General features: G+C 48.8%; 1 protein-coding gene across 1 annotated transcript in view; it reads right to left on the reverse strand.

Annotated features, from left to right (window-relative positions):
- Window positions 1-22,638, reverse strand: part of LOC138521812 (E3 ubiquitin-protein ligase TRIM39-like) — a 187,275-nt gene that overhangs the window by 78,521 nt on the left and 86,116 nt on the right. Inside the window, exons 6-7 of the mRNA XM_069634928.1 lie at window positions 19,351-19,371; window positions 19,238-19,264 (exon numbers count right to left, since the gene is read on the reverse strand). Coding sequence (XP_069491029.1) covers window positions 19,238-19,264; window positions 19,351-19,371 — 48 coding nt within the window. The remainder of the gene's footprint in view (window positions 1-19,237; window positions 19,265-19,350; window positions 19,372-22,638) is intronic.

The following is a 22,638-nucleotide window of genomic DNA, read 5'->3' on the forward strand; positions in this document are numbered from 1 at the left end:
GCTTGGAGAACCCAATGCAGATCTCACAATCCGCGTCCTTGTGATCCAGGTGGAGACAGCAGAGGTACTCAACAAACATTACTCAATCTGCAGCTGGAAAAGATCTTGAAGAGAGAACCTCTGTCCTTCTCCGACATGGTCCAGTGTGCGGTGTAGGCCGGATGGACTTCTGGAATTCGATAAAAATCTTGATGATTCTGCCGTCGAGGGCACTGAAAGATGCCAACAAACTGATCCCCATTTGTCAAATAGACAGAGAGCACAAAGGCTCCATTTGGCAAAAATAGGATTTTTCTGAAGAAAAAGCGTGAAAACGCTGAAAAGCTCAGAGCAAAGCACAAGGACTTCCAACACGTGCGGTAACAAATATAAAGATGGCTGCCAGAGGAGGGGCTTAGGGAGAGGGCAGTCATCGGCTGGGGGCAGTATGACCCAGATCTCAGTGATTGGTTTATAGGAGAAAGACAGTTTGTACGTGAAAGTGAAAATATTTTCTTTTTTACTGAGGATTCCCAGCCTGATGACGGGGAATATTCATGAGCATGTTAATCCATGCCAAACCGCATGCTGGAGAACCTTTCCCACTTCAAAAGGCCTCCAGATCTTTGGGAACCCCATTACCGCCACCCCACCGACCCAGGTAGCCGCTTTCCTTCAGGGCCCCACTGTGCGGCCATCCCCACAGGGACAGATCACACCAAGCAAATCATTGGCCACACAATGGTCAGGTTCCAGTTTTCAGGGCAACTGACTTCCAGAGACCCTTTTATTGGAGAAACAGAGGTTTCTGGCACTAGAATAGGAGCAGTCCTCGAAGTCAGGGATCACCCTATATGATTTATCAGCCGGTAGGTTAAGGACAGGGAATGAAGGAGAGTCACAGTGGCAAAAGTGTTCGGGCCCTCAGGAAGCTGAGACCATACCTCTTTGGGACTTACATTACCACACAAATGGACCATAATCCCTTAAAATAGATTAACATGAAGTTGGAGTTGCTCAGGAGCACATAAGCCTTCAAGGCTTTTATTCACCATTGAGAGTAGGACAGGGTCTCAACATAATGCAGACAGGCATTACAGGATTTTTAACCGGCTGGAACATTAATCCCATTCAGTGGTGGATTACATGCCCTATCCCTACAGGAGAGGCTGGGGAAGTGGTGGGGGAGGGGGAGGGGGAGGGGGGGGGGGGGGTGGTGCAGGGGCTGTAGTGGAAGAAAACAGTTTGCAGCCTTCTGATGCCAGACCCATGTGGGAGAACAACAACAGTTACAGGTAAGTAACTTGTTCCTTCTGCAGCATGGTGCCTGGCATGGATTCACATGCTCATGAATAAAGAATACATAGCAGTACCCAGATGCACAACCACGGGAGGTGGTATGGCTCAACATTAAACATCTCAATATTAAGCATCTTACCTCCTCACCAGGCTCACCTTCAAGCGAACAGGTTGCGCAGTACTGCTTGGCCGACCCTGGACTCCTCCCTGGAATCCCAGGCGACAGTAGGATCTCATGAGGGTGTGAGTCGACCTCCACGTAGCAGCCCTGCAGATGTCTAGCAGGGGCACACCAGACAGGAACGCCGTAGTTGCAGCGATAGCTCTGGTCAAATGGGCTCTCGGACGGCCAGGCAACGGTCTGTTTGCCAACCGATGACAATGGGGGATGTAGCCGGAGAGCCACCTGGAACTGGAAGCCTTGGCGAGGGCCTTCCCTTGGTTCACAGGGCCAAAGTTCACGAACAGTTGCGACATCTTCCGAAAACTCTGTGGGGTCCACGTAGAACTTCAGCGCTCTAGCCACATCCAGCGAGTGCAAAGTCCTCTCAGCCGGCGCCAAAGGTGTCGGGAAGGAAAGAGGTAACACCAAGGGCGTGTTAAGATGAAGTCCGACGGAACCTTGGGCATGAAGGAGGGGTGCATCTGTAGCACTACCCTCGTATCGTGAAATACAGAGGTTTACAGGAGAGGGCCTGGATCTCTCCCACTCATCGTGTGGAGGTGATGGCTACAAGAAATGCCGTTTTCCACGATAGGCAATTCAGTGGCGCTGAATGCATAGGCTCAAACGGAGGACCCATGAGCCTAGTCAGCACCATTGAGCTCCCACACCGGGGCCAGAGCCTTCACCGGCGGGAACGAGCAGAAAAGTCCTTTCAGGAACTCCTTGACCAGGCGGTGCGACCACAGCGACGACCGCCCCAGAGTTCTGGTGTAGCAGGAGATGGCTGCCAGATGAACCGTGCACCAGCCCCGCGACAAGTATGGCAACACCCGAGGGGCCGTAATCCGTAGAGGGTTTATCTTCTGTGCACTGCACCAAACGGTGAACCTCTTCCATTTATGTCTGTAGCACTTCAGTGTAGACGCCCTCCTGGCTTTGGCAAGCACCTCCATGCAGTCTGCTGGGATTTCGTATCCTCCAAACTCTAGTGCTGCAGGAGCCAAGCCTGCAAGTTCAGCGACCGTGGGTTGTGGTGCAGAATCACGCCTCCTTCCCTGGCCAGCAGATCTGTGTCTGCCAGAAGCCTGACAGGAGGAGACGCCGACAAGTCCAGAAGGTCCGGGTACCATATTTGTCTCGGCCACGTCGGTGCAATGAGGATCATCTTGCACCCGGACCGTCTGAGTTGATGAGTCGCAGAAGCAACGGAGGGAATGCATAGAGAAACAGGCCGTCCCAAGGGAAGGAGAACGCATCCCCATGCTCCCCGGCTGGCGAACCTCCGGCACTTTGTGTTCGTCACTGTCGCAAACAGATCGATGTGGGTATTGCCCCATCGTTGGAACAGAAGACCCACTTGATCCTGCCAAAGCTCCCACTCGTGACACAAGCGCAGCTCCCTGCTGAGGGCGTCAGCAATGATGTTCTTCACTCCCGCCAGATGAAACGGGACGAAGAATATTCCCCTGGGCCACGGCCCAGTACCATAGGTCCTGTGCCTCTGGAGACTGCCGTGATTTGGTGCCCCCACCCCCCCCCCCGCTTCCAGATGTAGAACATCGTGGTGGTGTGGTCTGTGAAGACCCGTACCACCTTGCCCTTGAAGGACGGAAGGAAGGACTGGAGGACCTAAAACACTGCCCATAGCTCCAGAATGTTGATATGCAACGACTTCTCCGGCAGCCACAGGTCTCTTGCATTGAGACCTCCGATATGCACGCCCCATCCTTCCAGGGAGGCGTCCGTCGTGACCGTCTCCTGATGTGGCAGGGTCTGGAAATCCATGCCCGCTGACAGATGCGCACAGACACCCCACCACTGTAGTCGCTCGACAGAACATAGTCTAGAGAGATCTTGTCTTCGAAGCTTCCCGAAACCTGGATCCAATGGGCATCGAGGTACTCTTGCAGTGGCCGGATCCGCAGCCTGCACAGTCGAACGAGGTATATGCATGACAACATGCCAAGAGGGATTTTACGGACCTTACCCATGCGATCTTCAGGGTCAACAGCCATTGTACCTTGGGCCTTGAACTGATAGTGCTGCCCTTGAAACACGAAGCGCAGAACTGTCCGGTGTCCTTTGTGGATGGGGATGTCAAAGTATCCTCTTGGCTTCCCTGCGCTGGTACAGGAGCTAGTTGGAACAACTGAGGCCCTCAAGATCATGGCATGAAACAAGCCAATTGCGTCAAGTGGCGAGGACGGAGATCCACTCTGCCGTATCCGGTTCCGTCTCGTCCTTCAGGGGAGGGAGGGAAGGGCTAGTAAGGAGGGGGGGGGGTGAACTCTTGTGCAAGGGTTCTCCTGACGGTCCAGGTGCCGCAGGGTCTCCCACTGGCGGCAGGGGCATCCTTGTCCGAATCTTATAGCACACTGTGTGCAAAGCCTGAAGGATGTTCACCGAAATGTCAGCCGGAGGCAGCAGAGGCTGTTGCGGTATCAGCAGCGTAAGGGACGGTGGCAGTGGCATAGTGTCTTCCGGATCCTGAACGCCCTGCTCCTTCTCGTCGGTGTCTTCGCCACTCTCCACATCTGCCTAGTCAGGGTCCATCCCCCCAGGACCTGGCCTTGACGGATCTTTCATCCACTACAGTCTTAACAGCAAGCTCCTCCTAGGAGGAGATGTCTGTGCCTTGCAGGACTACCGTGCGCCACCCACCTTGATCAGGTGAGACATTCTCGGGGAGATGACTGGCATAGTCTTCACTGCCTCTACGGGCAGAAAAGAGGATTCCCTCATGGCCAGCAGAGAACCTCTCGCTCTGGAGCCGGATTCCTGTGAACATGCATCAATGGGGGTGGGGGGCGGGGTGGAACGAGGAAGGGTTAGCGCCATGCTCCCATTTGGCCTTCTCCTTCGGAGCACACCGAGACGTCTCCAGAAGCTTACCCTGGTGCTCCGACTTACTCTTCCTCTTCGCCGATCCGTTGGCTCGTGGTCGTAGGTGCCGGAGATGCTGCGCCCGCCCTGGCCGCCGAGGAGGAGGAGGTGCCCGCCCCAATGGCGCTCCCGGACTCGCAGTGCTTTGCCTTCTGTTGGGCCCCCATTGCCTGAGCGCCCTCAAAGGTCTTAGAAGACCGCTCAGATTTCTTCTTGCGGCTGGGTGACCGGGGCTCACCCGACTGGAGCCACTTGTTGAGCCGCTCCCTCATGGTGCGGGGCACCATATCCTTGCAGAACGCACAGGCCTCCACGTTCCATAGGCCGCACCCTGGGCAAATCCGGAACAGAGGCATAGAGTCTCCTCTATCTTCAACCATGTCCATGCGGTGTAGGCCTCCAAGCCTCTCCTGGAATCCTCCAAGAAGTGAACTCGACGAAAAATCGCACTCGAGGGGCATAGTAAGTTCCGAAAAACAGGTCCCCGTTAGTCAGATGAAGCTTGAGGCTCGATTGACCAAAACAATTAGAGCAAACTAAGAAAAAAATAAAAACAAACGCAGTAAAAGCTCAAGAGCTAAAGTATGAGGACTCCCAACACTTGAACGTGTGGTAAAAATCTGAAGATGGCTGCCAGAGGAGGGGCTTAGGTAGACGGCAGTCATTGGCTGAGGGCAGTATGACCCAAAGACCAGTGATTGGTTAGGAGAAAGACAATTCAGAAATGAAACAAACTGATTGTTTGCTTTACTGAGGATTTCCAGCCTGACGGGGAATATTCACGAGCATGTGAATCCATGTCAGACCCCATGCTGGAAAACAGGACTCCTCCTGCAGCCTCGACAGATCGCTAAAGTCAAGACCTCAATATGAAGAAGTGTAGGAGCTTGAGGCAGTCTCCGGCAGTCTCTCTACCTTGTCTATTGTGGGAGGATCCCACTGAACTACTTAAAACCAGTGTATACCGCGGAGCTTGAGGCGAGATTGAGGCAGTCGGTAGTCCGCGGCATCCCTGCGGCTCTCGTGGCCTTCGACCCCTCGAAATGAAACCTTGTGAAGCCCACTTGCACGAAAGCTCAACGATTTCTGCATGTCCGCAAGAACTTCAAACAGAACGCGCAGAGCAACGACTTCCAAGTAGTAACTTTAAATCTGTAGACATTATGCCAATGAAACCATCAACACTAAAAACAAAGGCACCAAGGATTATTTCCCTGACCCCTTCGGTCTGTGATATATCCAGCGGTACCTCGTCAACCCTGGCAACCCGTTTCGACTTTGAAAATCCTTTTGACGGGACCCAGCGTTCACCTTCCATATCCTGCTCGACTCCCACGGAGCAACTACCGAGCGTTACAGACGCGGAGGAAGTGCCATCTAATCCCTCACGTGTTACAATAAACAGACGTTCTTACCTTGGAGCCTCCCGTCTCCCCTGTAAGGGGGGGGGGGGGGGTCGGAGCATGGAGGACCCACCGGATTCACTGAACTCCCAAGACGCAGCAGCTTCCATGACACTCCCGCTGCCCGCCACCCTGGAATCTTCTTCCTCCTCCCCCTTCCCGCATCAACACCCAGCCTGCTCAGCCTTCCCGCCGGGCCCTCACGGTGGCGAGAGGTTCGACGGTCGGCGTCTGCCCCTGTGCTAGTACCCTGGGCGGTAAACCGGGATGAGAAGGAAACAGTGAATGACCTCCAGGTCTACGAAGGAAGAGACCCCAGGAGCGCAGAGACGCAGTCTCGTGCAACAACGCTGGAACTCTGTTCTCTTGACAGCGCAGATGCCGCTCCAAGCAAGGCTCCGAGACCTGCGGCAGTAACCTACTCCGTACAAGAAGAGCGTGTAGCGCCCGTTCAGGAGCCCATCTGTTACCCAGAAAATTCACTGATTACGCCAGCCACAATTCTGACCCAAATCCATGCAGCCAAGGAGCAAGTTGCCTCAACAAGTCCGCAAAGGAAAAAAAAAATGACAGCGTTCACACCAAAATCCCGTTTTATATACAATCAACGACAAAATCGGCGAGTAGTCGAACCAACAAGAAATCTCCCACAGGCAAGCAAGTCCGGCAAAACATCCTGGAATTAAATGCAGGAAACCATTCAAGTGCCAAAAATCCTTCTATCCCTAGAACAAATAAAACCTGCAATGCCAATACATTTTACGAACTCATTGAAGAACTACCGGAAAAACCGGTCCCTGAATCTACTGTTCCCCAAACATTGGTGAAGAATTAACAAGACGCTCAACCCAAAAAAAAAAAAACAAAAAAAAAAAACAAAGCACAAAAAGAAAATATAAGAAAAAAGACACGAAAAATAAACCTCCCGTGCCCATTGCTATCATCGGCGTTAAGACTTCTAAAAAAAAAAAATGCAAAAGAAAGTTGGACGAGGTCAATGAACTTTCGGATGCGGAAATTCTGGAAGCAATCCAGGATCTCCCACCCGCCAACAAAGCAAGAAAAACAACTTCATACGTCAAACAAATGGATCCTTCAAGTGCTGACAAAAGTGAACCTGACCTAAACGATGCCCTAAAAAAAGGAAGACTTTCTACGAAAATCCAAGATGAAACAACTCCACCCATCCTGAAAGAAAGCAGTCCAGATTCCACGTCCACCACCTTGAATCCCGTGCACTTACCTATATCTAGCGTGAGTAGCTTGGGAACAACAGAGGCTGCAATTAACATCAAATCTCTTACACCTCCACAAGGGGAAGATCAAACCGGCGTATTGCTGCCACTTATCACTGAATCCCCTCTTAAAGAAAAACCTGTTGACGAAAATGCACCACTGTCTCCCTCAGTCCCCAACAACCGACAATTATTCGGGACGCAACCATCGACACAACTTCCCCAGGATCAACTAATTGGGAAACCTAAAAACCAAGACCAACCTACTCAAACAGATGAGTCTACTTCTCCCAGAGCAATTGTTGAATTCAACACCACGTCCACGTTCGCCACCAGGGAACAGGAGACTAAGCAAAATAGTTCCTCCTAATCCAAAGGACTCTCCGTCAAAAAAAAATGATTTAGCCACCATCATGTCGGCAATTACAATATCCCTAGCACCATTTGGGAAGCTCTATGGAAACATCACCGACTTGTTAAAGGACATCACAGTAACAGCAATGATGCATACCAAGTTGATATTTGTAGAAGGCTTCATCACTGCCTTGGAGCAAACAAACAAGAAACAGAGAAACCTGGGACCTGAAGCTATCAGTATTGGAAGAAAAGCTACGACTGCTACAAACCGCAAGTCTGGGAAAAAGGATCTCAGATGATAAAGAAACCCAGACCATACCTCAAACACAATCCATGAAAACGGCACCGCTCTACGTTAACCAAAAAAATAATTCACCTTCTCGAACGACAGAGCCCCTGAAAATGAAACTCACAAAAGTCACTTCCAAAAAACCATCATTTCCTACAGCCAAACAACCCCTATTGAAGCTAACAAGAAGCCCTCAACGAGATTCGAGCACAAGGCGTAAAGAATCCACAGTAGACCCACCGTCTTCTCCTAAGGGAAACCCTAAAGAAATTGGAACAGCCTCCATGAATGAAGCGACGGATTATGAAAACGGTACTACTACTACCAACCAGTCCATTCAATCACCACGATCTGCCGACGAATTTATCCGCCAAAGTTCGCTGATTGATTTATCACAACACGAGGACTCAGCAGAAATCATTGAACTTGATACTGAAACGGGAGACAGCCCTGGAAACCAACTTGAAACTCAATCGCGCACACCTAAAGAAGGCGCCAACAAATTTGCACCCACTCACCCGAGTAAGGGACCCTCTAACTCAAATCAGGCGGATGACTTGAGTATTGAACAACTGTATGAAAAATTAAAATCCACCAAACCAATCGCCTCAAGCAAATCTTCGTCTACCAAAGAAAAAGGGGCTAAATCTAAATACCAGCATGAATCCACTATAAGATCCAATGGCAAGACTTCTGATGCAGTGCGCTTATTCAAGATCGAACAAAAATCGTCAGAAGATTATTATTTGATCCTGAATAGAAGAACTGGTCTCAAAATCCTCAAACAGGTCGACATACTTAACACACTAAAGTCTGACGACTTTACGCTCAAAGAGCCGTACCACAGAAACTAGCAAACAAAGGCATATCTTCACATCAACAATTCGGCGCTTCGAGAGATTCCTCAAGAAGCCTACGCAAAAGTGGCCCATGAGGGCTTCATCCTGATGGAGATCCAGACCCCAAAAAACAGCAAGAGTCAGACGGAAAGCAATAAAATCCCTGCAGTAAAGAACTACAGATACAAATCTCAGACTGAAGGCCTGTATAGACTGAAGACGGGGAAGAACACCGCCCCGCTGGAAAATCCCGTCTACCATGAATCCAGGACTTCGGGGAAAGTTTCATCTAGAACCGCCCATTCGAAATACTATCGGGATGTTAACGAAAGACATGAATATGGAAGAGATTCAAGAAATTGCAACGACTTTAGAAGAACATCCCCGTCATCACATACATCAGTGCGCCGAAACGAACGAAGACCTCCATCCCCAGTACACAGTGTACGACCGAAACAAAACAGACCAGTCTACGACCCACCTACACCCCAAAACAACAAAGGACACATGGTCTTGGTTGCGAGATGCCTTTACTCCGGTCTTAAGAGATAGCAGCAAACGAGGGGGGTCTATTCACCATCACGGCGACCCGAATCTAAAAAAAAAAAAGAAGCTCCACGAAATGCCACCCTATTCATAGCACCATGGAACACGAGGACACACGCACCTAACCAAAATCGGCAGCTACAATCTAGGAACCCATGACATACTATGCCTCCAAGAAACATGGCTAGTGAATAAACCTGCACTTGATGGCTATACCATCGAGATCTCCCTGGCCCTAAAGGGTCCATTCGGCAGACCGTCTTCTGGCCTATTGACAGCCATTCGGACAGGGTCAAATATATTCATCACCAAGAAAATTGTAGCCACCTACGCTTTCCTGGCAGTGCTCATAAGAACGAGCAATGAAAATGACTCCGAAGTTTGGGCTATTATTAACACTTACTGGAATCCCCAAAGAACTTTATCCGGCAAATTCTGTGACGAAGCAGCCAACATCATCGATGAAATAATGATTAAACACAAAACTTCGAACATTCTCATCTGTGGAGATTTGAACTGTAACTGCCTGAAGTCGACCGACAATACGCCAGCAACAGAAAGAGGAAAATTGGGTTTCTTTAATGAACTCTAAGAACCTTCGAAACGGCGCAAAATCCAACAATCATCCCACTATCCCTACATGGGAGCGCGACCAATCTACAGCAAACCTTGATTACATCTTTGTTGCAGAAAAAATGTACTCTAGCATAGCTTCTTTTGAAGTAATCAGAACGGAATTCAGTGACCACAACTTGTTAAACCTCACACGCAGAATAAAGAGATATGACCACCAATTCTATAACGTTGCAGTCGAGGTGAACACTCAGCTCTCTAGTTTGCGTACGAGTGCTAAAGACATCGAACCCTTGACAGACGAATATAAAACTCACATTACAGATACAGAAGCTAATGATGCAACATTCAGGACTAGCTACATCACTCTGCTCCTGCAATTCAAAAAACCTCGGAAAGGGCTTGATAATCAGAGAAAACTTTACTCATTCCTACAATCGGACCCTAGTGATCAGACGTCGCCACCTAAGAAAAAAAAAAAAAAAGGCAACCATTGCGAACTCCACTAATACATGGGAATCCTACCGTCTGGAGCTCAGATCATACAAACAGTGGCTAAGAAACAGATCAGCGCTCTACCAAGCAGACGCCGAAAACATGATCAAGATTATAGCCAACAAAAAAAAACGAGAATTTCGGAAATTGATCAACGACATGAAATCTCATCCAAACGCGCCGATGATAAATGCAGTAATGCAGTTTCTGAAGAATGCTGGTTTAGCCACTAAATTGTTTGATCATCCTCCCATGGATACCGAGAGGTCAAATTCACCAACTAAGTCTCATTGGGTCGATCTGATACAGACGACATAAAGACCATCATGAAATTGAAACCTTCACGTGCACCTGGACCAGACGGCCTAGCAAATACCGACTTGAAGCAACATCCGGAGGCCGGGTCAGCTGCCTTGAGCCTGATCTTCAAACATTGCAAGGAACGAAGGATAATTCCGAGCTCCTGGAATCAAGCCATTATCGTCCCGATCTTTAAAAAAGGCACGAGAGAAGATCCCTCCAACTACCGCCCTATTGCCCTACTGGATGTTATCGGTAAAGTCTTTGCTACCTCTCTCCTGAGCCACTTCCGGAACTGGATAATAACTTCTCCAGCCAGGGATCCTCTCCAATCAGGTTTCCAAAAAAACGCCAGCACTGCGGCTAACATAATGATCTTAAACATCTTAAAAGAAAGGTCTCGCTTGGTGCTCCCAGAATCTTCCTCGCCTTTGTGGATTTATCCCAGGCTTTTGATAGAGTAGATATATCGAAACTGTGGGCCAAGCTGAAGAACTGGAAGTGCCCAAATCAGATTCTCGACCCAATCATCGCTCTGCATACGGACACTCAGGCTAAACAATAATGGTCTACTCTCCAATCCCATACAGTCTAATCGAGGAGTCAAACGAGGCTGCCCTCTGGGTCCAGCTCTTTTTATCTCCTTTCTTGGCGACTTCCAAACCTCAAGAACTGATTAGATCTTTCCCTCCAAAAATCGGAACTACAACGGTTACCAGACTCCTATATGCAGACGATCATCATTTTGGACCATACCCAAGTCGGCCTTCAACGCCAGCTGGACAATGTACACAAAGGAGAACAGCCGAGCGTGGGAGAGCGGTCGCCGTTAGCCCGGAGGAATCTTCAGGCTAAGAAAGCCCTGCCTGGCCCCTGCGGGCCTCCGTGAGTGTCTTTTCCTCATTAGAGGATTAATGGTTTCTCGCGCTCTGAGCGCGTTGTTGGTGTGCCTGTTCCTGCTCCCCCCTCCCACTTCCTGGTCCTCCTCTCCCTTCCTGCCTCCCTGCCCGCCCACACCCCCCTCCCCCCCCTCCCTCTCTTTCTGCCTATATCCACCCCCCTCCTGGGCAGCCCTCTGCGGCTAAGGGCCCCAGGCCAAGGGCGACTCCTAAAGTCGTGGCTCCCTGTGTGTCTGCAGGTGTCCGCAGGAGACGCCAGGCGCCTGTACTTCTATCTCCACCTTCCCCCAGCCCACCCCATCCTTTCTGGTCACTTCGTTTGCATTGTGTCTTCACCCACCGTGTCTCACATTTGTGGTAAACTAGGGACTTTCCCCCCCCCCCCCTCGCAGGATTGTCAAACTTAGGTGGCCCCTGTATTTAAATACGCACTCGCTGTTCTGCAATGTGGTAAACTTGGCCTTGCCGCTCACTTCCTGCCTGCGTACTCCCGTTTTGTCTGTCTCTCCCCCCCCACTCCCTCCTACTCCTTGGTGCTCCCTATCTCGCCTATCTTCTCTGCTTCTCTATTGACTATCCTGCTCTCCTCACTAAATCTGGTAGGAAAAAGTTTAAAAAGGACATCCTGGTCTCCAACCCAGGCCTCCCTATTGCTGACACCTGCACTAGTGCCTGCTCCAAGGAAACTCTTACTGACATCCTCTTTTTCGTGCCTTCGCCTGACCTATGGACCCTTCATATGGTCTCTGTGCTCTCTCCTTTCTCCTCTTCTCCCATTAATGGTGGCACCCGTTGGGATGTCCTCTTGGCCTCCTTCCACTCCTCTAAGGCCATCATTAATGTCTACGCTAATGGGACCCTCTTGGTCCAAGGTCCTTCGGCCAACCTTCACCTCTTTGATAGACGCTTCCCACGCCTCATCAACTTCCTTTCCTCTCCTGCTGTCCCCCCTCCTCTGTCCTCGGCTACCTTGCCTCTACCCTCCCTCCCTGCCCCCTCTCGTGCTCCTTCTTCACCTCCCTCTTCTACACCTCCGCAGGGCGTACCTCTGTTCTGTACCCCTCCCCGGAAGTCCTTCAAGGATGGCAACCTTCTCCACATTGCCACTCTTAACTCTCGCTCTGCCATCAAGCATTCTTCTGATATCTGTCACCTTCTTGAGGAACTGGACCTTTATGTCCTCGGTCTCACTGAGACATGGTTCACAGCCAGCTGTCACCAGCTTTGATACACTCCTACCTGACGGTTACAAGATCCTATCTGTGCCCAGACCCAACCGTGTGGGGGGGGGGGGGGGGGTGTAGCCCTTATCTTCCCCGAGTAGATTCCTGCCACCGTCACTCCTACGCAGTCCTACTCCTCTTTCGAATGCCTTGTCTGCCGCCTCTCTCTCTCTCTCCTAGCCATTCCCTTACCGTGGCCACTATCGACCACCTGGTCAAATCTCCTCCTTCCTCTCTGAGTGGGCTGACCTCTCCTCCTCACTCCTGTCCTCAACCACTCAACTCCTCCTTCTTGGCGACTTCAACATCCACTTGGATGCCTCCTGTCCCCCCATGGGACTCTTTCGTGACCTCTGCGACTCTCTTGTGACCTACGCATTCTGCAGGGCACACTCTTGATGCTCTGATCTCTTCCGACCTTCCCCTCTCCGTCCCTCTCTCCACTCCTCTCTCCTGGAGTGATCACTTTCTGCTATCCTCCCACCTCACCCTCCCTACCCCACAGGCAATGCCACCCTCATCACTGCCACCCACCTTCTCGGTCATCCGACCCATGAAGCGCGTGTCAGTTGAGGCTTTCGCTACCACCTTCTCGCCCTCTCCTCCCCCTTCGGCTGACTCCCACCCTGACAGTCCTCTCCATGCTCCACTCTGCTATACCTGATACTCTTGATATCCTTGCCCCTGTCATGCGAGTCTGCCTGAAGCCCAAAGCCAAATGTAACTCCTGGTATGACTCGGACCTTATCACCCTTAAACACAAGTGCAGGGTGGCAGAGAGGAAATGGCGTGCCTCATGTTCATCCTCTGACAAACTGGCCTGCCGCTTGCTCCAAAGGCAATACCGTCTCCCCGTTCTCACCAAGAAGTGAGCCCTTATCCAAGCCCGCATCTCTGCGGCATCCAACAACTCGGCATAACTCTTTAACATCTGCAAGGAGCTTGCCAACCCTGCTGCTGTCTCTACCTCTCCTGTCCCCTCCCAGGCCCTCTGCACTGCACTGGCCTCTCACTATCTCTAAAACTCAGGACATCCTGTCCTCACTCTCCTCCTATCACCTCCCTCCCTCCCTTCCCGCCTCTTCCTCTGGCCCTTCTGCAGCCACCCCTCCTCCCTCCTGCTCTGCCTTTCCCCTTTTTTCTGCGGATGAGGTTTCCAGACAAGTCCGATCTATGAAAGTCTCGTCTAAACAGGTTCACCCCTGTTCCTCCAAAACTATCAAGGCCCACATCGACTCCCTGGCTCTGGCTGACTTTTGCAACCACTCCTTCGTCTCTGGAGTCTTCCCATCCCCCCTTAAGCACTCCCTTGTGCACCCTCTTCTGACCCCTCCTGCCCGGCTAACTATCGCCCAATCTCCATCACTCCCTTCCTGGGCAAGCTCCTGGAGAAACTGGCCATCTCCCAGCTTAACCTCCATGCTGAATCTGTTGGAAGTCTTCATGACCATCAATCTGGCTTCAGAGCTGCCAGAAGCACGGAAACTGCTCTCCTGAACATCCGTGAGGACCTGCTCTTGAATCTCGACTCCAACACTCCGTGTGTTCTCATCCTGCTCGATCTCTCCCCTGCCTTCGACACGGTCAACCATGCCATCCTGCTCAACCGTCTCCGTGATAATCTGGGTATCACTGGTCAGGCTCTGGCGTGGCTGACCTCTTTCCTCTCCAATCGACCCTCCCAGGTCCAACTGGGGTCCTTCCTCTCTGACATCTTTTTCTCAACCTGTGGTGTCCCCCAGGGATCTAATCTTTCCCCGTGGCTTTTCAACCAGTATCTGCACTCCTTGCCCACCGCATCGCCGCTCTCTGCCCCAACTTTCAGTGCTATGCGGACGATACCCAGCTCATTTTCAGGCTACCCTCGGCCTCCTCCTCTCCTACCCTCATCTGACTGTCTGTCTGCCATCCAGGAGTGGTGTGCCGCCAATGACCTCTGCCTTAATGCCAGTAAGACTGAGATTCTACTCATTGGCACACCCACCCCCTCCTTCCCTGCAGCTCTCTGGCCTGCCTCTCTTGGCCCTCTTCCTGTTCCTACCTGCAAGGCAAAAAACCTTGGGGTTATCTTCGACTCCACACTCTCCTTCTCTCCGCATATATCCAACGTCTCTAAGAAGTCACACTACCAGCTGCACCTCCTCAGAGGTATTCTTCCCTTCCTCTCCTTCCCCCGTCTCCCGAGCCCTAGTTCTCTCGAAGCTGGACTACTGTAACAGCCTCTATCTTAATCTGCCTGCCTCCACTATCCGCCCTCTGTAGCTCATCCAGAACAGAACTGCGAGACTTGTCCTTGGCCTCAAGCCCAGGGACCGTATCTCTTCAGGATTGAAATCTCTACACTGGCTCCCAGTGGCTGCGAGGATAAAGTTCAAAACCCTCTGCATGGTCCACAAGGCCTTCTGGGGCCTGGGGCCTAAATACCTTCAACTCTCTTCCTAAATATCTTCCTTCCCGATCCCTTCGGTCATCCGTCTCCAACTCCCTCAGGGTCAGCCGCTTCTCGAAGCAACGTGCTGGGGGTAGATCTCTCTCCGCGGCAGGGGCCTCCCTCTGGAACAGCCTTTCCTGCCTCCCTGAAACTTGAGAACCATCTCCGGTTCAGGAAGCACCTCAAAACATTCCTCTTTGCTTCTGCTTTCTCTCTCCCTCTCCCCTGCTAATTCTTCGCTGAAACTGCACTGAATCTGCAACTGGGCCACTCTCCCCGACCCCGGGCCCAGCCACTCTCCACTTGCACTGCCTCCCTGGCAACCCCTGCACTGCGGGACTGTCTCTGTATCCCTCCAGCCCCCCTTCCCAGCACTTACCTCCACTTACCTTGCACTTTCCACCAGCTGGCCCTCATTTATTTATTATTTATTTTATTCTACTTACCTTGTACTGCACTTCCCCCCCTTGCACTTCTTCCCTTCCCCCTACCCCTGCACTTGCGCGATCTGAATGACACCTGGCCTAGTAGGATCGTTGTCTGTCTTCCCCCCGTTCCCCCCCCTCCCTGCCTCATCGCGCCTTGAAACACTTGTGTATAGGCGCGTTACAAATGCCATATAATATCATAACAATCTGGAGATTAACTCTAAAACAAAAATACTAATTCTGCAAAAGCAGGGGAAAAAAAACAAAAAAAAGAATCATTGAAGTGGTTTTTGAACCAATCGAAAATTGAAATCGTCCCATCATTCAAATATCTGGGAGTTGTCATTGACAGTTCGAAAAAATCTCTAAGCATGCAGAAATCTCTGTGGTCTAAATAAACAGCCCAACTACGCACAGTCGATAGAAAATACAGCAAATTCAGCCTTCTTCCAGCAATCCAATTTTACAAGTCAAAAATAATTCCAGCATTGACATATGGCAGGGATGCCAATCTCTCAATCCCAACGACCCTATGGACAAAACTAGAAGCTTTCATTTGGAGGGCTACATTAGGCTTGCCAAAATCGACAGCTGTGGCACCCATAAGACGCGAACTTGGGTTGCTCTCCATGGATGCAGTTGTGGCTCAGAGTTCAATTCAGCTCTACAGGAAAATACGAAACCAAGATAGCCTGGAAATATACAAGATGAAATCCGAAGAAATATCTAAGGGAGGTAATAAATCCCTAAACAACTGGGCTGATAAACAAAAGCTTACGCTGCGAGAAATAGCCTGTTCAGAAGAGGAACTAATCAAGAATCCCATGAGAATAAAAACAAAAATGGAATGGCTTGATTGGATAAAAACAAACGACAACTCTGTCTCGAACAAGCTATTAACTCATCTGCCACCAGTCTACAATAAACTAAAGCAACCGATGGAGTACTGCACGAAATATCCAAACAAGCGCCTCATGAGAACTCTGCTGAAAGCCTGTTTAAACCTCCTACCTACCCAGGAAGTCCTGGCAATTCGAGCCGCTTCTAAAGAAAAATCTTGTAGACTTTGCAGAGACCCGCAAGCCACAGAAACTAACATCTTTTGATGGCATGTCCGTCCATTGACCATGAAAGAGACCTTCCTCGGCCCCGTGTACAAATCTTCTTACGTTGTCGACAACAACATCTGGTGGAATCGCCTGATCACGGGTGCCAAAACGAGCAGCTACCACGCTAATAACCATCGCTTTGGAGAAAACTCTGCAAATTCAGCAAAGTGAATTTGTGTCAAACACTTGTCTGTGAAAGCTACTTGTACACAGGAAACGACACTTCCTTCTTTTAGGCAGCAAAGAAAGTTTTCTTCTTTTGTAAAAATCTAAATCGATTTAAAAAAAAAAAGTGTAGGCTGCTTAAGATCCGAGGAGGACCTTTGCAGCTGAGGACCATTATCTCCAGCCAAGACCCAGTGAAGCCCTGCTCCTCAGTCTTGCTCTCAAGAAGCAAGAAATCAGTGCTTCAACCTTTGGACCAGTGGAACAACCAGTCCCAAACCCTACTAGAGGATCCTTGGCTGCTGAGCCTTCAGAAATGTGCTGTGGTTGGTGGCTGAGCCCGCAGCATTTGCCTAGACAGGCCGTTCATCGGCGCATGCGGCTCACTGTTGTCTGCCATCATGCCAGACAGCGTCATTCCGCTCAAACTGCTGAACTGGTGTCCTTTGTTGCCATGGTTTCACACCAAGACGATTGGAGCTAGTACTTTGCCACAGCCGAAGTGGCCTATAACAATTCAGTACTCACCTATACGAACTGTTCACCCTTCTACTGCACCTATGAGCAACATCCTAAGACACTGCCTATGCAGAGCTTTCATTCTTCCGTAATCAGCTGACATCTTGGTGACCAAGTTACAGAAAGTGCACCATATTGTGGAAGAAACTCTTCAAGGAACCAAGAGAAGACAAAAATCAGGCAGATAAACGAAGATCGCCAGAAACCGTGTTCTCCACTGGTGACCAAATTTGGCTGTCCTCTTTGGCGCTTCGTAAGTTACAGGTTAAACGGGTACCCACTTTTTAGGACCTTTTACTGTGTTAACACTACGATCCTCTGTTGCCTAAACATTGGCAGGTTCACCCCATTTTTCATGCATCACTCTTGAAGGCGATACTTACAGAAAAACAGACTTGTTCTGCTCCATTGAATTTGACTGATGGTCCTGAATACAAGCTACAAACCATTTGATATTCCCACCTTAGTCATGGACGTCTGTGCCATCCTATTGACTGGCAGGGGTACGCTCCTTCTGATCGATCATGGGAACCAGCCTCTCAGGTGCATGCACCAAGAGATGTATGGTATTTTTACCACCTGTATCTTTGAAAGCCTAGAGTACCTGCTTGGACTGGGAGGCAGTGCGACTACAGCACCAGTAATACAGGCATTGTAGCTGAGAGGTTAGCACGTCTTAAAGTTCACCGGTGTGTTCGGACTCCTGATCCTTCAGTGTGCAGTTCTTGCTTTTCCGGCTGCCACTCTGCCAGTTTTCTTAGTTCCTGATGCCGATTTCTGCCTTTCGGCAGGCCTTCTTACCCGTTACTTCTGTGCTTTTGCTTTGCCCCAGACCCACGACCCCCACCCACCCGATTCCTGTTACTGTTGCTTCCTTGCCTTTTCCCTGTCTGCCTCTTGTCAGTTCTTCCTGCCTACTGCCTTTAGTTCAGCATGACACCCTGTATGATTTGGGTATCCTGCTGCCATCCACCAGTTGCATTTAAGCCAAATAATAGTTTTCTAAAAAAAACAATGAAAAAAAGCCTGCTTTAGAAAGACTTCTAAAGCAGACTGTCACACCCCCGACGCACACAAGTAATAAATCTATGTATATTTTTTTACTTCTCGGTCTCAGTGGAATTATTGGCGTTCTGTGGGTCATTATAGCCCTAGACTGCTCACACCACTCTAGAGCCCAAGCCTTCCTAACTGCCTTGATCGACTCTGGTTAGACTGGAGTGTCTTGTTTACCATCATAGGTTGGCCTCTCAAATTCCATCTCAACACATGTTCTCAAAAATCTGGGAGCTGCTCTGAGACAAGAAATTACCCGCAACAACTAAAACACTTTCTAAAATGATCAGGATTAGAAAATGTTGGAAAGTGAACCTAAAATGATCTTAAGTGCCTGTAAAATCTTCAATGAATCAGCGACATGAAAGGCGCATTGATGGTAAACTGTGCTTCTATAAGGGCAGTAATCTTTGTATACAGGCACACTGAACTAAATGTGTGGCTGACCACAGTGTTAGTATAGGTAGTGTGCAGGGGACGGGAGTGCCCATTCACTTAGAACACTTTTGTAGGTTTGTATTTACGACTTCTAGTGCCGTGACATTCCTTAACCACTTTAGCAATAGGGTGTGCGTACCATAATTTTTTCTGTATACCTAAATGTGTGGCCCGTGGCCCGGCCACCCCGCCAGATAAATCATGGTCTTCGCTGAAATTCAGTCGACCCCCAAATAGAGCAAGGCCATCTCTTTGTATGACCTCAGCTGAATGTCAGCTCTCTGATTAAGGGTGACTAAATAATGCCCCCACCTCCCCTTTGACTCTTAACGAGTCCTTGTGACTCATGACCCTTTTGTACAACCAGTGTGTCCCACAGGGTAACTCATACCACCTCATCTACTGGTAACGGACTCATGTTCCTCAACTACAACCAAGTGTTTCTGAAGGGGACTCAAGCTCCCTCACCTAATGGTGACTCAGACTCGTGTTCCTTGCCTATGACAGTGTGTAGCTGCATGCGACTCATGCTGTGCCTCCCTGTGACACTAGTTCCAGAAATACCCATGGAGGATTAGAGTTTAGGATATATAATATGTACTCACGTTCATAGGATTTCAAATATCCCCATTCTGAAAGAAAAGAAAATTAAGAGTTTGTGACATCAGACAAGCGAGAGATTGAAGTATGTTAAATAAAGTATATTAACCAAACTTACCCATTTCTGCAGGAAATGTTTCTGTAGTAAAAGAAAAAACAAGTAATGTATTAGATACCATCTGTTCGCTGTAAAACAAGCCCAGCACTCCCTGCCCTCCCCCCTCCCCCCCAATGCCCCCTCGAAAGCACCCACACTCCATTACCCCAATGCCCCCCCCCCTCTCGCCACCTCATCCCCATTCCCTGCCCCTTCCATAATGCCTCCCCAACCAGCTCCCACGACTGCCCTTCACCTAATGCCTCCCTTCCTCCTGCCACTGAACACTGCACTCCCTGCCCTTCCCCAACACCTCCCCTCTAGCACCCACCGCTGCACCCGCACTCCCTACCCTACACCCAATGCCTGCCGTCCAGATCCCACTACTGCACCCCCAGTCATATGCCTACCCTCCAACTGCCCCCCCCCAAATTCACCTATTGCCCCCCCCCCTTCAGCTCCCACCACTGCACCTCCAACACCTTTGTTGACCAATTGTGCCGTTTCAGCATCCCATAGGGAAGGTCACACACCCACAGATCTCTTTCAGATCTTAACATTCTCAGCACACAGTAAAGGACAAGGGCCTTACAATCGCAGATAATGTAGCCTCTTTATTGGATCAGGAATATCATGCCACTGTATCCGATAAAAGGACCTATTTTGAGCCCAATACTGGCGCTCTGTCCTCGCAAGCAACACTTCGGGAGGGATTTTTAAAAAAGGGATATCCGAGGTACTGCATTGACCCCTATCTGGGGATCTCAAATCCGAACAATTGCAATTTACTTAATTGGGAGAGCACTCCATGCACTGAAACAAACTTACGAGATTACCCCAACGCCACAAAACCAAAAGCGGTTGGTTCCAAGTGTCAGGCTCCAGCAGACGTGAAGTTAAATGGGTATCTAAGCCAGTCAAAGTCCAGAAGTCTGGAGACACCGATATGCCTGGGCCATTGTTGGCCTGTTTCACAGGTACTGCCGTACCTGTATTCCAACTATTCAGAGGCCGAAAGGGCCCCTTTTCCACCACTCTTGGGAAATGTCTTTATTGGCCTTTTGTAGCTCCCTGTACTCTCCTGAGGCTGTCAATATAATTTTCAGAATCAGTCATGGCAACAGATTCTAAGAGGCCATTCTATTCTGGTGAGCAGCACAACGCTGTCTAACCAAACTATCACGATAGTGTGGTTAAGCAGTAATGCTTAGACTTGGCGATGAAGGAATCTGTACAAATGAGCACATTTAAAATAACAAATTGAGAGCTTACCGGTTTGTTTTACCAATTTATTTGGACACCTTTTAGTAAAATATAGGTGTGGGGTAGGGTGAGATGGGTCGCGCCCCCCCCCCCCACATTATTAAAAAAGCAACACAGACAAGTTAATCAGAATGTATACAAATTAACTAATTTTTATTTGACCTTGAACCAACTCTAAACAATGAAAATCACAAGTAAGCAAAACTAAACACACCAACATATGTACATCCGTCATGACGACCTCCAACACATGGTATAGAACAGCCCTTGCAGTCATGGCTGCAGAACAGTTCAGTTTCCACTGTAGGAAGGGCAGGGTCAAAGTCACACATTCTCTGCCTGATTCATGGAATTATTTGCAGCGAAAACCGGGGATTTGTGCACCATTCTGCCCGCAAATCCCCGTTTGACAAATGGGGATTTGGGTGCAGAATGGCGCACAAATCCCCGGTTTTCGGCGCAAATAATTCCATGAATCAGGGAGCCTGCCTTTTCATCACAAAAACTTTTTTGCAATTTATTTAAAATGAAAAAAAAGGCATGATACAGGTCTCCATTTAATATAATAGCTTTTTGGTTTATTTTATATGAATTGTTTATGTGTATTATAATGTTTTCCAAAGCAAAATGGTAGAAGACTGGTTCTCCTTTTATTGCCCATTGTGACTGTCGGGATGGTCAAAGAGGTTCCCTTCTATTATGAGGTAATCATATTCCGAGTGCCATATTGATGGCTGGGGGTATGTCACATTGAGCTTGGTTTACTTTTTGTTCAGAACTGATACAATATTAGCTTGTGTGTGCTCAGAGAGATACCAAATGTAAAAACATACATGTACCTATAGAAATAATGGGCAATTCATTAATCTCAATATAAGTGCCCTTTTACAAAGAATCAGAACATAGTGGTTAGGGCTCTATTGCAAAATGCACTTTGATTTATAAACCGTCTTTCAGACACAGAAGGCAGGTAAACTAGTAATACCAACCTTTTGTGGTCAGCATCTGCAGAAACAGCCTTGAGTTTATGGTCTGATAACTCTCACAGATAGTAGCTATAATCTCCTGAGGTTTCGGAGTGTGACCAAGCTAGTTCTGGGCAGTAGTAAAAGACGGATAAGCTAACTGCTATTTAGGAGTTTCAATTTGTGTGATTAAGTGGGAGCCTTGTAGATTGGAAAAGCTGCACGGGAACAGATGTTATTTTACCATTTCTATTAAAATCTTAAGAGGATATTAGTCATTTGTTTGGATAAATATTTCTCCAGGTCATCAGAGGTTGTACATAGCTGCACAAACTTAGGTCTTTTAAAGGCACCAGAAGGCTGTGGAATGGAGATGGCCATCTATAGTTCAAGGGAAATAATTGTTAAGCAGACCGTCCTCTATTTGCTAAAATAAGTCAGCGATAACATGTGCAATCATACTTTAAGATTAAAGGTTTTAGGTCAGTTATTGCTAGCAATGAATTATGTTTTCAATAGTAAGGTTTAAACTATGCACCAATGTCAGGACCGAATACGAGCAATCCCAAGGTGAGGTTTAAAATAAGATTAGAAGATCAGCCTGGCCAATGAAAATGGAAAAATTGGGGAAAGATGGGATTTCTTTGAAAAGGTGTTGTCCAATCATATTTGGTGGGTGGAGAGTAATAAAGTGAGTGTAAATATTTATCTTGGAGTGCTTTGTTACAAAAAAATACATAAACTGCCAACTGATGTTACATTGTTGAGACGTGGATAGGTTTGGTCCTGCAACACCATCTAACCCCTGGCCAGAGCTTTTGTACAATACACTTGTTTCAAATACAACCGTGTACGCGCTTCTTACGTGGTAGGGCTGGTTTGGATTAAGGTGTTAAAAGTGCACCCCCACAAAAATGCACCCTCCAATTCGTTCATGATTTTGTGAATCCTTCCATTTCTCCTTTTTTCAGTTATTTTGACTTGCTGATAATAAAATATTTACAGTTTCATTTTACAATTCATCTTTTTTCACAGCACTATTTATTTAGCTAAATTGGATGAGTTGATGTACAACTCAACG

The sequence above is a fragment of the Ambystoma mexicanum genome, chromosome 13 (assembly GCF_040938575.1).
Source record: "Ambystoma mexicanum isolate Mex_15411 chromosome 13, UKY_AmexF1_1, whole genome shotgun sequence".
In the NCBI taxonomy this organism is placed as follows: Eukaryota; Metazoa; Chordata; class Amphibia; order Caudata; family Ambystomatidae; genus Ambystoma; species Ambystoma mexicanum.